At 32.3% G+C, this 16,473-nt stretch overlaps 3 protein-coding genes across 3 annotated transcripts in view; all 3 read left to right on the top strand.

The window, feature by feature from the left end:
- Positions 1-90: 90 nt before the first annotated feature.
- Positions 91-2,829, top strand: LOC100651039 (adenosine kinase). Its single transcript, XM_012309486.3, has 6 exons — positions 91-164; positions 542-763; positions 1,041-1,214; positions 1,291-1,561; positions 1,687-1,956; positions 2,028-2,829. Exons 2-6 carry the CDS (start codon positions 564-566, stop codon positions 2,226-2,228), a joined length of 1,116 nt encoding a protein of 371 aa, XP_012164876.1. The 5' UTR covers positions 91-164; positions 542-563; the 3' UTR covers positions 2,229-2,829.
- Positions 2,830-3,182: 353 nt separating this feature from the next.
- LOC100650321 (zinc finger matrin-type protein 2) lies at positions 3,183-5,099 on the top strand. Its single transcript, XM_012309485.3, has 5 exons — positions 3,183-3,351; positions 3,718-3,938; positions 4,022-4,095; positions 4,192-4,337; positions 4,427-5,099. The coding sequence occupies exons 1-5, from the start codon at positions 3,343-3,345 to the stop codon at positions 4,568-4,570; spliced, it is 594 nt and encodes a 197-aa protein (XP_012164875.3). The 5' UTR covers positions 3,183-3,342; the 3' UTR covers positions 4,571-5,099.
- A 5,318-nt stretch (positions 5,100-10,417) lies between these two features.
- Positions 10,418-16,473, top strand: part of LOC100651199 (proton channel OtopLc) — a 23,528-nt gene continuing 17,472 nt past the window's right edge. Inside the window, exons 1-2 of the mRNA XM_012309482.3 lie at positions 10,418-10,706; positions 11,052-12,357. Coding sequence (XP_012164872.2) covers positions 11,274-12,357 — 1,084 coding nt within the window. The 5' untranslated portion in view covers positions 10,418-10,706; positions 11,052-11,273. The remainder of the gene's footprint in view (positions 10,707-11,051; positions 12,358-16,473) is intronic.

Below are 16,473 nucleotides of genomic sequence, written 5' to 3'. Positions count from 1 at the left end.
AAATATTTAGACTCGATTCATATTAAAATTGAATAGTATGTGAAATTTATATATTTTTTTACTCAGGTATCAATAATATGACTATACATATATGATTATAACACGAACAAAGATTTTTATTATTTATTTAATAAAAAGCAGGAAGCATAATTATATATTTAAAGGTATTTTGAAGGGTAGTAATCTTTACGTGGATCTTAAGTAGAGCAAAAATATATAAAGCATATCACATGTAATTGATTTTTTCCACGATTACATATTATTAATAAAAACATGAATATTTTTATAAAAAAAATATTTGAGAACTTTTATATTATATGAAGTGAATATTAAAAAAATATTTTTAATTTATTTAAAGTACTTTTAGATAAATAACGTAACTATTAGTTGTACTTCTTGTCATAAACATATTTCAGCTGGTTTCAAATATTATTGTTTTTAAGAACTGCAAAGTGCATGTCGAATATTTATAATTATAACACACGTAAATATGTCATAGGTTAATAATAAATAATTTATTGAAATTTATTTATAAATGTAGCCCTGTAGTATATTTATAAAAAATGGTTGAAAAAGTTTCATTAAGAAGATCTATTGCAAAACTGGATTGTCCAGCTATTATAGCTTTTGGCAATCCTTTGCTGGATGTTTATGTAACAATAAAAAATGATGATTTGTTGAAAAAGTTCAATCTTCCTACGGATGGAGAAATAGAACTTCCTGTTGAAAAAATGCAGGAGTTGCTGGCGGATTTACCACTAGAGTTAATAAGTATATTTGTTAATACATGTTATATGTTTACATTGTGTATATTTTATACAAGTATTTATCTTTTCCTGTGATTTAAAAATCAAAATATGAATGTAATTGATTTGTTTGTGTAAAAAATATACAGTGCAAACATTGTCATTTTAATATTTATTTACAAATTCTTTTAATTCAATTAATATTGTTTGTTTATTAGTATCATTATTATAAAAGAAAACAATACAATTACATTACTAACAATTTAAATGTCATTAATGATATATATGAAATAGATCACGACATAGATTCAGTGCTGGAGGATCAGCACAAAATTCAATGAGAGTTTTACAATGGCTTTGCGATGAAACTCATCAAAATCAATATACTATATATTGTGGAGGACTTGGAAATGATTCAGGGGGGAAAATGTTGGAGATCTTAGTTAGATCAGCAGGTGTGGATGTCAGGTTTGTAGATGCTTTAAATCTTCTGTCTCAGTTTATTCTGCTTATGATATGTTTTTAAATGTACATATTTTTACAGATATGCAATTCATCCAACTTTACCTACAGGACATTGCATAGCCCTGACAAGTGAATCAACTCGTAGTCTTGTTGCAAATATAGGAGCTGCTAGTGTATATACTCTAGATGACCTTAAGAAAACCAGTTTATCATTAGATACAATAAAAATAATTTATATTGAAGGATTTTTCCTAGCACACAGTTTTCCTTTAGTAAAAGACCTTGTTAAACAAGCAGAAGAGAGAGACATAATTATTGCTTTCAACTTAAATGGAACATATATATTTAATGTACATAAATATTCTAAATTTTAACTAGTAGTTTCAATCAATGAAATGACAAAATTATTATATCTAGAGTAATTATTAATTATAGTAATTAGAAATTAATAATAATATTAAATCAACTTTTGTAGGATCATCACATAGCAATTTGTGAAATGGTAGGATATGCAAATATTGTATTTGGTAATGCAAGAGAAATGGAAGCTCTGGCTCAATCATTAAATGTTACATATGAAGATGTAACAGATATACCATTTTTACTGAATAGTTTAAAGAGAATTACAGTTAATGTTTGTAACACAGTCAATGAAGATTGGTTGCGTCATGGGGGAGTATTTGTTATGACTCAAGGTGGCTCAGCTCCAGCAATTACTGTTTGGGGAAGAAGTCAATCTGTTCAAGTATGTTACAAAGAGAGAAACAATGTCCTAAGTTACGAGACTGAATGAAAATTCGTTTATATTTTATTCAGGTACAACCAATTAAACCAAAGGCTCCTGTTGTAGACACCACAGGTGCTGGTGATGCTTTGGCAGCTGGTTTTCTAGCCGGCGTTTTAGCTCGATGGAAACCAAAATATTGCTTAGAATATGGTTGCAAAGTAGCATCATTTATGGTAACCAAACTTGGTATTACACTACCAGATAATGTACCACCAGATTTATTAGAATAACAATGTTTATTACAAACGAGACGGTTCATCATTAAACAGTACTTATCTATCTCATGTGAAATTCTACGAGTAACTTTTACTCAGAGTTTTATTAGAAAAAGAATTGTTGTGATAATAGAAATATAAAGCTTCATATTTATGTTTATATCTTAACTGTATTGTAGCTTTATCTACAACTGTTATACGATTGTTGTAGAAACAAAGTTTTAGTTTATTTAATATGTTATATCAATGTTAGATTTATAAAATCTAAAAATAATCATTGTTTTTATTGTGAAAAAAGTCATATCGTATATCTATCATATAGATTGGTGCCAAGGGATTTACTTATATCGTTAATTGTATTTTAAAAATGGTAGAATACAATATCTTAAACAAATTTTTATTAACATTAATAAAAAGAACAAAATGTATAATTTTGCTCAGATATATAAATGTTTGTCATATTGTATTGTACAAAATCTTATAGTTTAAATTTTTAAACAGAGAGTTTAACCGATAAAGATTATTATACACTGGGAAAAATGCTATATCTATAAAAACTAATGTACAAAAGTATTGTACAAATTTATTTTTACAAATAAAATTATTTTGGAAAATATCTCTTTATTGATAATCATAAGATATTTTTTAATCCAGTTAAAGTAATTTTTTTCTATACAATTTTAAGGTTAAATACAAACATATTCGATTGGTATTTATTTCTATATTGTTTCAATATCTTATTGAAAAAAGAGTGAGAAATTATTAAAAAAATAAATACAAAATTTAATATTTTTAAAAATATTATTTTATTTTATTCAATATTTTATTTTAATCAATAAACTATTAATTCCAAAATATATAAAACGTTAATTTTAATGAACGTACTGTCAGTCAAAAAATATAACAAGGGAGAAAGTTAATGAATTTCTAATCATGTTTGCGCTTTAATTTAAGTATAATAAAATGTTATGAAATATTTTTTCATGAAAGCAGGTATATTTAAATTCACGGATACTCAAATACAAAATGGCGCAATAGAAGTGTGCCCTTAGTGCAAGTAAAACGAAGCGAGGAAAATAATTTATTTTTCTATGTGTAATAGACTTGATTGAAATTAAGAATTTTGAAAATGTCTATGGTAAGGATTTAAATAATCTTCATACATATGAAGTTTCATACTAAATTCCGTTAATGTATTTTTATCATTAAAGTAATTTGTACGATTTCGATTAAAAACACCGTTTATTGTATTTCCTAACCTAACTTTCATGTTAAAGTAGTAAAAATAATAATATTTTAAACATGGTGTTATTAATTTCGATATGATGAGAAAAAAGGGAAATTAAATCATGAATACAGCTTATAATATATATCTATATGTGTTTATATGCATATATACAAGGAAAGTGCACAATTTTTCATATTCGTAACTAAGATTTTATATGTCTTTTATACTTTATTGGTATCAGTTTATTTAAATAACGTAGTAAATTAACTTTTTTAGCGACCTGATGATCATAGGAGAAAATGGAACAGAGAAGAGTACGAAAGAATAGCACTTCAGCGTCTTCAGGATGAGATTGCTGAAGAAGAGTTGGGAATTCCAAAACAACCTGCAGTAAAAAGAGAGTTGCTCAAACAAAGGGATTATAAAGTTGATCTTGAATCTAAATTAGGAAAAAGTGTTGTTATTAATAAAAATACACCATCATCACAAACTGGAGGGTAAAAATAAATTTTAAAAAGTCTCTTTTATATGAAATATAAGATACAAAATTCTAATTCATGTAAATGTATTATACTTACAGGTACTATTGCAATGTTTGCGATTGTGTTGTCAAGGATTCTATTAATTTCTTAGATCACATCAATGGCACAAAACGTAATCAACTATATACATTATTTTTTATTTTATTACATTATTATGTTATTTTGTATACTTCAGTAGATATTAATTGCTTAAATAATCATCTTTCAGATCAACGTAATTTGGGTATGTCAATGAAAATAGAACGATCTACATTAGAGCAGGTTAAAGCACGCTTTGCAACGAACAAAAAGAAATTAGAAGAAAAAAAGAAGGATTATGATTTAGAACAGAGAGTAAAAGAATTAAAGGAAGAGGTTTGTTTTATCCCTTGTATTCCTTTTGTGCAAGTATGCTTTATTTATTACCTAAGTTTTCATAATCAAATATTTTTTATTGTCCACAGGAAGAGAAGATAAAAGAGTACAGAAAGGAGAAGAGGAAAGACAAGAAAAGAAAAATTGAAGAAATTAATGAAGACAATGGTGGACCTTCAGATGAAATGGCAGCGATAATGGGTTTCTCAGGTTTTGGTTCTAAAAAAAAGTGACAATGAGATACTATCGGATTATTTGATGAGAAATTGCCTTCTGAGGATATATCTTAAGAAAAGACTATGGTGTTATTAATTTCTTAAGAAATGTTTCATTTGAGAATTAACGTTGAACACTACAAGATCATGGATAAAAAAGACTGATCTTATTATAAAGATTTATCTTTGATATCAATATTTAAGTTTCAATATAATTTAATTTATTTCCTTTTTCTTGCATGACCAGTGTTTAAATGAATAGATAATTTTTATCTATATCTGATATAACGAACAGCAATCCATTTTTTAAACACAATGAAAGTATGTTGATTTAGCATATAAAAACAGTAAAATCACTATGGAAATTATGTGAAATAGCTTTAGCCTTATGAGTCATTTGTCGCTAATGTACTCTAGATTTACTGCAATACTAAAATTAAGCTTTATGAAGTATATTTACAGTTTTTCTGGACCAGCAATGTAATGAACATTATTTAAACAATATTGTAATTTGTCAATAAAAGTACAAGATTTTATATACATGGAATTATTGTCGTTTATAAAACTGCATTTACATTATTGTACACGTGAAGTCTACGATAAATAACAAGTTTCAAATTTTTGATAAAACGAAAGTGGATGCCTTTGAAATATTTGTTGTTGTATCGTAATCATTTCTACAACTTTCTCTCTTGCACTTCCAATCTCTCGTTCCTTATCTTACCTTCGAAAAAGAGGAAGATAATATCCACTCGCAGCTTACCTTTACACGCACACATGCATATTCGACACACACTTAGGTATATTCTCACTCTTTTTCTTTCTGAAGTTGCAAGAGAGAAGGTATTAAGGAGAATTGAAAGCAAGTATGTAGGCTCCTCCTACCTAGAACTAAACTCTGGGACCGTTTTACTTGGTTCATCTTAGCATCGTAGTCCAGTGTAGTCAACACTTGTGATCACGGAGCGTTCACGAGTGCCGCCATTTATCCGAAGGTCGATCATTCGTAGTCAAGAGATTGGAAGCCGTAGTCTCGGAGGTCGTTCCTCCGCGAGATAGTTTGCACGTGATTTCTGATTGACTATAGTCAGTGCACGTGCGTTAGTGGCACGCATCAATTTGACGTTTCGATACTTTGCTTCTTTTGCTCTTTAAAATCCATAACGTGCAAATAAACAATACAAATTTATACTTCATCATATACTCAAGTAGTCGATACTTTACTATTTTTGCTCTTCAAAACTCATAACGCGTAAATAAATAATAAATGTAATGTTGCAAAATATAAATTAACCTAACAAATTTGAAAATTTTCAAGAGAAACGTAAATAAAGAGTAACGTTCGAGTTCTAAACAATGAATTGAGCAGCGAGAATTTCAAGAAAAATATGATGTTTCGTGATGGTTGTCGAAATGACAGAAGTCAAGCGACTCTGACAGAAGATTCGTTGTGATACAACGCGGATGAACAACGATTAATTTGAATGTCTTCATGATAGATTTTACAAACGCGAGTGCTGGTGAACTATTATTCCGTTCTATGAAAAATTCGAGAAATTTCACTTAACGATGCCACGAACTCTCCATCCTATCCAGGAATGTAACTCCGGAAAGTCAAGTGAGTTTATATACTTAGTTTATACATTCATACATTGCGGGCAATAAAATATTTTATTATATATTATTATTATATATTATATATTATTATAATGCCACAATTTTGTAGAACATAGATATTAGCTACATACAGTGAGCCATGAAACTATTCGTACACAAATTAAATACGCATGTTTCTGTATTACAAAATTATTATCTTATTATCTCATACATTTTTTAAAATTCTCGGCTGTACGTATAATTCTGTAAATCGTTATATGGTTTGAAAACTAGATTAACTTTATTACATTAATAAATTTAATATGATAATAATAGAATATGGCATATAAAAAGATAATTTATTTGACGGAAATGTTTGAAAAAATGTAATTCAAATTATTCTCAACGATTATTCGTAATCGTTCTTAATGAATGAAAAATTATCTTCTTCGAAGTGTATTTTAACGGATCATATGAAGAATCTCTTTTTACGTATTACAGATGTTCGATGTTTCTTGTTCTGAAACGACGTGCACTTTCCCTTTTCTTTTCCACGGAAGTGAAAATAATCGGTCTAGAATGAATTTTGCCCGTTATATGCCGTTTGCTTGCTTCTCTCCGACTTTTATTTTCAGAATTTCTGTTCACTCGTGCGCGATCGATCGCCACGATCAAACCAATGTACCGAAACGATCGATATATCACGATGAATTTCTCGTTTGTCCTAACCTAAAATTAATAAAAAAATAGAGTAACGAATAGAAGTATTGGCACAGACTAACTTATTTCATAAAATTCTGTGTGAATTGATAAAAGATTATGATTCTCTATTCAATCCTCTGCAAAATATGAGAAGTAGGAGTTGAAAATAGTTATGATATCGATTTTGTTTTATAAGACATTCTGAATAATTGTTAGAAGGAACTGAAATTTTTGTCCGTGTCTATATTGAGGTAATAGAAATTTTAATAACATGTATTTTATGCATTCGTAATAACATTCACTAACCTCGTATAATAACGTTTTATTATAATATTATAATATTCTTCTTCATATTAAGAGTAATATTTTTAATATTATTATAATTGTATTAGCAATATGTATTATAATGTTAACGTCACTAACGACGATACAATGCCAGTGATTTCAATGCCTGATAAGAATATTGTGTCGTCATGCTGAACGCGTTCGTTATGTACCTCTATATACCGGCATTTCATATGAGTGGCACTCTGAGATTAATTTAGATTTATTTTAAGTAACGAAATAAGTAAATATCAAATTGACGTGATTAGTTAAATGAATCTCAGACAATTATTGCTTGGAATAAAAGTAATATTGTGTTCACGAATGTAATATCTAACTATGTCTTGTGATCAGGCTTGATCGAGAAAGTAAACGTCGAAAGTCGCCGACAGAAGGTGTTTAACGTACGACGTTATTTTTAATGTAACGATAGCCATGTTCTATAGAACTTTCTGAAAGTCTTTCAATGTCCAGTTTTTAAGAGTGGTACCCATAATGACGTCTCTCGAAATTTATACAACACTGTCCTCAATCGTAACGGGTTTCTTCTTTGCGAGCCGAACTTACTAAACTAAAAACGTGTTCGTTCTTCGTCGCGTAATATGATTTGACATGTGGTAATTTCAATCGATTTTTAATCACTGACCTATCCTTCTTACATGTTGTTGTATTCATTCTTCTTCTTATCCGTGCGTATTTTTTTGTTCGAACTTTACTCTTATTGGTTTTCATTTATATAAACTTTTTGTCAATTTCCAGAGTTCATATAATAAAAAATAATCAACTTCTGAAGTTCATATAAGAATATAGCGAATTTTCCAATTCTGCATCAAAGTATAGATAGGAGCTACGAGAAATCCTTTTATTTTACCAAAATTTGATTAAGAAAGAAAAGCGAAGAAGAGAGAAACTTCGAATGTCGAGCATCCAGTCTAAAAAAGTTTCTGTTATCAAATAGAAAACGAGAATAACAATTACCAAGTTTAACAGAGCGAATCTAGGTTCACCGTCACGCTGTTGTTTCAACGTGGACACACGACGCGATTAAATAATAATTTTAATTGAGTTACACGCGTTTAATTGTGACGGACTTTTAAACATCAACTTTGCGCACAAAGTATTCGTTATATTACGATATAATCGACATGATAATGATCACTCTCGTGATCGAATAAATGAAAAATATTGTTTCAAACATGAAATCATTATTACTTACTTGTATAGAGATACTTGTATAGAACTAGAAGCATAGGTCGTGTTGAATGAAGAAGTTGTTAAGTTTCCGAAATAACAGTACCATGACGTTATAATATACAACCAATAACTGTATTGCGAGTTTTAAGAATTGCATATCTCCCAGTATGACATTGGAATGCAGTTCTTTGAACTATTCGGTCCTTATAAGTTCTTTGTAATGACAACGCGTCGATACATTTTTGGTATTGTGCCTTCATACCAATGATTATGGTAGCATATGTTCGATTATTTATATCCACTATTTGTTTCGTTTTAATAAATTATAGTTTAAACACGTAATGATATTTGCTAGTGCACTGTGATATATTAGATGTAATATAAATATGTTATCAAACCTGACATAATTTGTCAAGCATTTTCATCATCGTTATTCAAAAAGTACTATATCATTCTCAAAAAATTCGCAGTTACGTTAATTTAATAGTTGCATCTAAGCAAATCTACGTTAAATCCTTCTATATTTATTATAAAGATGATATCATGGGGAGAACGAACGAAGAAAATTTATTTATTCATTTAACGTTAATAATTACGTTCAAATAAATTTATTCTATTTTATTGTATCATCTTGCAGTGCCATCATCTTTGTAATAAATGCATTGTAATTTATCGGTCACCCTGTGTAGCGTCTTGTCACGATGATACGCGAGTTTCTACAATGGCCGACGTTTATCAATTTTTCTAGCGGTATATTATCTACTGTCCAGCTATTTACGAACGAGCATGCTCGCCTAAAGCAAAACGCGGAAGAATTTGCCGTTGGTACATCGGTATAGCTAGCTAGTGATTATCGGGCAGAATGCTCCGACCTCTAACACCTGTTAGAGGTTCGTCTCTCTCTCTCTAAGTTAGTTTTGCCCGTGGATAAGGAGTCTGGAAGTTTCAGTCACGTCTCTTCTAAACTTATGGTTCTCACGCGAAAAATCCGTGTTTCCACTTTACCATAATCGGTACCGAGGGTTAACGGTCTTTCTTCTATCTGCAATTTTCCGATGATAACAGTTGCTTCTCCATAGGAAAACGACACATTGTATATGTCACCGTAATTGCAGAGATTTTAATACTGGAAACAGAATAGCACTAGCTAATTGTTAGGTTTGATTGTAATTAGGATGGTAATATATTATTTGTATCTACTTGTGAGAATCGCGTTGAATGAAATGCCTATCTGGCTGTTGGTGTGTAAAAGTAGAATACATAGAAAGAAAAAACGAATGATGAGGTGATAGATTTGTAAGAATATACAGGGTGTTCTGGAAAAAGATTGAATAATTTGGAAAGATATGGCAGTTGAAAATTGTAATGTTGTAATTCGTAACTTTGAGAATTTGATCGCGTATTTCAACTCTTAAAAGTATTATTCCTTTAGTTTTATGATTAATTAAGTTATAATTTTATTGTCTGCCATGAAGCAAAATATAACAGACGTGCTATAGATAGAAATTTGCAGCAAATTAACTTTTATAACTTTTTACTTACTATCTATTCAGTAAAGATATAGATTTTATTTCAAATCAGTTCTGATGATCTGGTGATATGTATTTATAACAAATTTGCGAATCTCTGATCTACATTAAGATCGAGAATCACTCTTCGTATCATCATATCATCTCAAATTTCCATTATTCTTCTCTTTTATTACATCTAACGAACGAATAAAATAGATATCTTGAACGTCATCGTTGCTGAACATTTTATTAAAGTAACGATTATTCTCGCGGATATAAGCAGCGATTTTATCCAGATAATGGCCCGTAACCACGGCGAGCTTGATTAATGAGATGTTACGTCAACGAAACACGTTTTCTGGAAAATCACCTAACCCAGATGATGGAAAAGGTAAAAGCTATCGCTCCCATGAAGGATGTGAAACCTTTTTCGTCATTCTGGTCACGAACAAGAGCCAGATCCATACGATCGACCTCCAGCCACCTCCACGACCACGGGACATTGTTTCTGGTAAAACTAAAGCCAAGAAACGACATTTACCTTTTGTGTTTGATCGGGTGCACTCGTCGAAGACGGAGCTTTAAAAAATGCTTAGAAATGCGAGAAAAATATAAAAGTGTCTGTTAGTGTCTCCAGCGCCTGGATTTCATCGATAGAATCGTTTACGGAGTTGGCAAGAAATTGCTAAAGAAGAACCTGGAATTCGCTTCATCGAAGAAACATATGTTTTACAATTACGGGTCTCTTTAATTGGTGATTTAAATTTTAGTGCAACGATCAAAGTTATCAAAATTTTGAAAGATTATATTTACAGTAGTCCACGAAGGTATTCGAACACTTATAAAAACCTTTTATGAATATATTATACGTATTATACGAAACATTTTGAAATTTCACTAACACTGTAATGAGATTCGATTATTGTAACTATATTGGAAGCAGATCTAAAATTGTACGTAGGAATTACAAGACATTTAGTGTAAGTATATATGTATTTCTTAGAGATCAGGAAAGGATTTAAACAATGAGTTATTGGTTCTAAATTCTACCAATAACGGTAAAGTATCTCATTACAATAATATATACAATTTAAACATAAAAGATATCTGTAAATGTTCGAATATTATTGTAAGCTACTGTGTATTGATTCAAAAATTGCAATTACTCGTAGATCAATTATTCAAGCTTTAAGTCAGAAGTACTTTGTATGTCAATAAGTTCGTGCTAAATTCACGTTAATCGTGGATGTCCTGTAAATGCTGACACGTTCAGGTCGCACCCAAAGACATTTTGATCTGGAAGACCGGTGAATAGCCTTCGAATATGTTTGTCACGATTTAAGCGTGACATCCGGCGAGCCTGATCACCTAGATCGTAATCGAAACACCTGACCATGGTGGCCGAACTAACTGACATTCCCGTTGCAAACGCAGAACGAAAGACACCAACAGCTGATCCGCAGCAGTTTAGGTGCTCGACTAAACCAAAGAACAGACCGAAGTGGATTCAGACTGCTACTCGCGAGCCTATATACAGTGTTCTCGACAGTAACGATTCTGCCAACAACTTACCATCTAACGTAAAAAACAAAGTGGTCGTGATAAGCGCCGTGAAAAGTGAAAAACCTAGAAAAAGCGGTTGCGAAGTATCTCGAGTGGAGCAAAGGGGGCTTCCATACGTTTGGCTACCGACAGACAGTAAATTAACGTTTCAAGATTCGACGATACTCGAAGAAGATGAGGATCCTCTGTATAGCGTGGTGAAAAAACCAAAAAAAGTTCAGTTAAACGAAACGTGTTGTTTCGAAAGGAAACTGCAGCCGATCAAAGAACAATCGTCGGAGGAAAGGCAAGCACAGCTGGAGGTTTGTTCACGGCAAGAGGAACTTCGCCGGTGGTTACAGGTCGCGTCTCGACAGCTACCGGAACCGCGACGTCTCTTCAGTCTCGGTGAAATGTACACGAACCACTTGGGAGAGTTTGATCAGCTGCATGCGGATTGGAAGAGGACCGTGGCGGTGCCCAGAGGAATCGTCGGTTTGGTAGGACCTTACCGTGTTTACCAGAATCCGAATGAGAGAAGAGAGTACATGCTTCAGGAGGAGGAGCTGGTCGAGGAGGTGGTGGATTCTGTGAGTGAAATCGCGGCTCGCGAGAACAACGGGACCACTGAACACCATCAAAGAGCTAAATGGCGGATAAGAGAGGACGACGAGGAGACCCTGGTGCCTGATATTCGGAACATAGCTGGTCTCGAGGGATTTGCTACAGAGGCGGACAACAAGGATTTATCGGAATGGAAGAAAGTTGACGATCAAACTACTATTGATTATAGTAAGAACGACGAGGCGTTGATATCGAAGGAGGAGGATTTTAAGGGAAATATCGGTGGAATCGTTTCTGGCAAAGAGGAACGAGCAGTGGATGTGCCTGAAGAAGCTTCAACGGTTTCCACGTCTTCGGCAATGGATAAAAAGGGTGAGAGATCGATTCTTCATGTTCTGTTCTGCTAATACAGCCGTTTATTCGACGATACTTTCGGTCTAGTAGAGGGAAATCGGTGGTAATCTGTTCTCAGTCGGTGATCTCTTCGATCTCTGGTGATCCGGTTGAGTGAAAGATGCAACTGCGGTGAGATCATCCGACACGATGGTTGTTCGAGTACAACGGTATAACACTTTGCACGCGACATAGTTTCGTTTGTCAAGACGCGATGAATTTGTATGCAAGCTGTTCGTTAGTCGTTGTACACTGTACGGTATCGGGTCGGCGACCAAAAGAAATAGCTAGCGGTAGATCCGACGTGAATCGTGCGTATACGCGTCTCGTCCACTCGATACGTGCGAAGTTTTCTTTATTAGCGATGCATTCATTAACCAATATTCTGTTTGTCGGACTGTTTTCGATACCAATATCTAATTCGATCGATGGTTAACGGTTATTGGAACTAGCTGGCAAGGTGTTCGATGAAATCTAGGCTGGAAGTGTGAATAGCATTTAATTCTCCAATTGATTAATTTTCTGTAGATCGAATGGAATAACCTACTTTCCTTTTTAAAGAGCTGCAGTTGTTTTTTGCGATAGATGAATTTCATTTTTGGAAATTTTTTATTTATTCTGCAGCAACAGTGTTATGAATCTGGATGTTGAAACTGATCAAAATAAATCTAATAAAATATTATTTTGTACGTGGATCAGTATAAAGAATTTATCGTATATGAATTGATATAATTTGTGTTTATTTCGATCGATATCTTTCTTTACTGCTGTTTTTCTTCAGAAAATAAAATTATAATTAAATCGGTCATGAAGCTATAAAAATGATACTTCTAAAAATCGAAATAGACGATTAAATTGAAATTCGCAAAATCTTGGCTTTACAACTCTGTGACTTTGAATTTACCAAATATAATAAAATTGCTGTATCGTGGATGAACTATGATCTACAGAAGAGTTTCCATTTTAGTCAATCAACTATCTTCGTTGCTAAAGAGTACCGTTTGTACCATGAAACATATTATAACGTTGTTAACTGATGGATAATTAACGTGTACAATATACCTGCATTATGGTATGTCGGTGATGACTCACGGTACATGCCGGTCTTTAACTTTTCAGTGGCTGCAAAAACTCCTCAAATTAGCCTGCCATAGAGCCTATTAACCCCATCCTGCCTGTTATGCGGTATTTTCATACCACTGGTTAAGGATTAAAGTCGCACGTATGTCGTGTTTCAATCTTCCCCCGTGGAACACAGTAATCGAGTTTTCACCATGACGAGGATTCTATTTGAGAATACGTCGAATGGCTCTCATGGATCTCATAGTTCCAGTACTTTTTATCGCTGTCTGCGGTAATGAATAGACGGTTTCAACTTTCGCTGTTTTTGCACCTTATCTGTCTTATTTTCCTCCCCTTTATAGTGTAGACGCGTACGATAAGTATCATGGATCTTTGATCATAGCGTTTAGTGAATTTTTTATACGTAGAAATTAATGATGAAATTGAATTATAGAATGGGTAGCGTAAATATAAATGACAGCTACATTCAAAGGATGAAAGGATTGATAAATAAAAATGTTATAATGGAAGAGAACTATCGAAATGAATTTCGATTGTTTTCTTCCAGTACCAACTTTCTTTATTGAGATCCACAGATGATAGTTTTCCGAGATAAGATAACAGACATCGTTTTAACGAGAAAATAAGTTGATTTAGTACCTTTTAACATAAATATATTAAATTATCAGGTAATATTTTCTCCCAACTTCTCCAGCCATGCGATGTCGTATTGACTTTCTTTTATTTATATTCGAGGGAGAATAACAGTGATACGCGTAGAACGAATGATTTTAGAAAATCTCGAGCGTTTCTCGATTCATTCAAAGTTAACGCTCAATGAGAGATTAATCTTTTTTTTCTAATTAATACTGATTACAGTAATATAACATGTAACATGTAGAAATTTGCAATTTACAATATCTAAATTCAAGGATTTGTGAATTGTGGCTCGTGAATAATCTCGCATGACGAACAAATGTCGTCGGTCGTTAATGGCGCAAAGTTGAACGATCTTCGCGCGTTTCGTTTCATAGAAAAGAAAGTGGAGAGCAACGTGTCCTTTGTACGAAACATTGACGCGTGATCCGAAGAAGCATTTTGTCTTCGATGACCCTTTACTTTCTCGTTCCACTTCGTTTCCACAGTGGTATGTATCAGCGAGATCATTAATCACGAAACTTACATCGATTTATCCAACATGTGGCGCCGTGATTATTGGCCTTCTGACAGCTTTGTCGCTGTTACACATTACCACGTTACCGTTGTTAGACGACGCATCTCGAGGGATTTGTATCTTTATTTTGCCATCTACTGTAACCGGCTTCCTCAGTACAGTTATCCACTTTTGCTCGCGCATCATAGTCCCCTATTGCTTTCGAGTGCCAGAACAGTGTAATTGCATTTGCACACGAGAGTCTGTAGACTTTGCAGAAATATTTTCTTACGGATGAAAAACATTTTTTAGAGAGTTTATGGGAAAGAATGGTGATAAATCCTTCACTCCAGCCGTCTGTATTGTGCTGTTAGTGATATTTCGTTTTCCTGTTAGTCGAAGTATGAGAATTTTAATTCTTGTACCGTTTTGCTTGATGTTTCATGTGGGTATTGTTGAACGGTTGTAATTCTTTCGCTGAAAATAAATTTTTTAGTTGAGTGAGTTCGGTATTATTTATGTTGTTGTTCTCTGAAATTGTTTGTACTTGATACTTAGTTTCTCATGAGAATATTATTATTGTACGATTAATTCGTTTGATAAAAATATTTCTTAGATGTTGTGATTTTTAGCATTGCTGAAGTCAAATTTAACGTCGAAATTTATGAAATTAGAATCGTGGAAATCTCATTTAGATCATAAGCGAGTATGGATATTAATGAATTATTCAATGTATAATTCTTCGTTGCATGTTGGTTACGAGATAATAAAAGAAAATTCCGAATATAAATCAGCTCATGTTCATGCATTGTTGCAACTTGCTCATTATTCAATTAAATTCTTTTATTTTTTCTGGAAGTAAAACTGTTGATAGCTCCATTTCAATAGAAGATATTGTTTAGAAGTACGAGATTATATCCCGTTTTAATGAATTCATTTTTATTTCAACCTTCGTTAAACATCTTTAAGCTTCTTTAAATTTTCTCGTACTCTAAACTTTTCAACAGAAGGAGAAGAAAATTTTATTTTAGGTATTACGTCTATTACATTTGTCGAGTCTAAGCTAATAAATATGGTAGGCATCATTATTTACCGTTTAAGAATGTTCAAGATTTTTCTGTTAACGTCGTTAACGTGCCTTTTAATCTAATACCACATACCGTTTTCGTTTGCGTTAAATGTCACATAGCTTTCGCGATGAACACAGATAATGTTTTGTGAACAAGTTGTTAAGGAAGTAGAAAAATTAATTCTGTGCATTAGGTATTATACAAGTAACATATGTGTCTTCTAGCCGTTAATTGTCGTTTAGGACGTAATTAAGCGGTTGGCATTTGACACTCTACGTGCTGTGAATGCCGTCCAAAATTCCCTCTGAACTTTCTCTAATGTCCTCATAAATACAAATGTTCTATATGTCGCATAATTTTTATCTTATGCCCATTTCAAATCCTTTCAGCCACAGATCTTATTCATTAGTAAATATAATTGAATATCTCCAGATCAATATAATGTTATAGATACTTCAAACTTTAATTCAATAAATTACGATTCTTATAACTGCAGTATTTTGATATTTGAATGACTCCAATAATTCTAATAAGATTAGTTGGAGTCATTCATTCGAGTATAAGAGAATCTTAATACATTATATCAATAATTCGAGAAAAGTAACGTTTTTCGCTTTTTAATTTACATTCAGCAACTTTCCAAATTTAATATTCCATCCAACAATTTTCGAAATCCAACGATTTTGAAATATAAAATTACCGCAATATTTAGCAGGAATACGTTCGTTCAAGCAAAGTTTACGATCAAGAGAATGCGTTGCAGAAGCACGCACAAAGGATGCGTACATCGTGAAAGCAAAGAGTAAAACG

The sequence above is a fragment of the Bombus terrestris genome, chromosome 6, assembly GCF_910591885.1.
Source record: "Bombus terrestris chromosome 6, iyBomTerr1.2, whole genome shotgun sequence".
Classification (NCBI taxonomy): Eukaryota; Metazoa; Arthropoda; class Insecta; order Hymenoptera; family Apidae; genus Bombus; species Bombus terrestris.
The sequence above is the reverse complement of the archived record's forward strand: the minus strand, read 5'-3'. Positions and strand labels throughout refer to the sequence as shown.

Bases quoted from the DNA above. Each gene is read 5' to 3' on its own strand.
- LOC100651039 (XM_012309486.3), top strand. From the start codon at position 564: ATGGTTGAAAAAGTTTCATTAAGAAGATCTATTGCAAAACTGGATTGT. The intron at 764-1,040 runs GTTAATAAGTAT...TATATGAAATAG, and splicing joins CTGGCGGATTTACCACTAGA to ATCACGACATAGATTCAGTG. The intron at 1,215-1,290 runs GTTTGTAGATGC...ATATTTTTACAG, and splicing joins TCAGCAGGTGTGGATGTCAG to ATATGCAATTCATCCAACTT.
- LOC100650321 (XM_012309485.3), top strand. The intron at 4,096-4,191 runs GTAATCAACTAT...ATCATCTTTCAG, and splicing joins TCACATCAATGGCACAAAAC to ATCAACGTAATTTGGGTATG. The intron at 4,338-4,426 runs GTTTGTTTTATC...TATTGTCCACAG, and splicing joins TAAAAGAATTAAAGGAAGAG to GAAGAGAAGATAAAAGAGTA.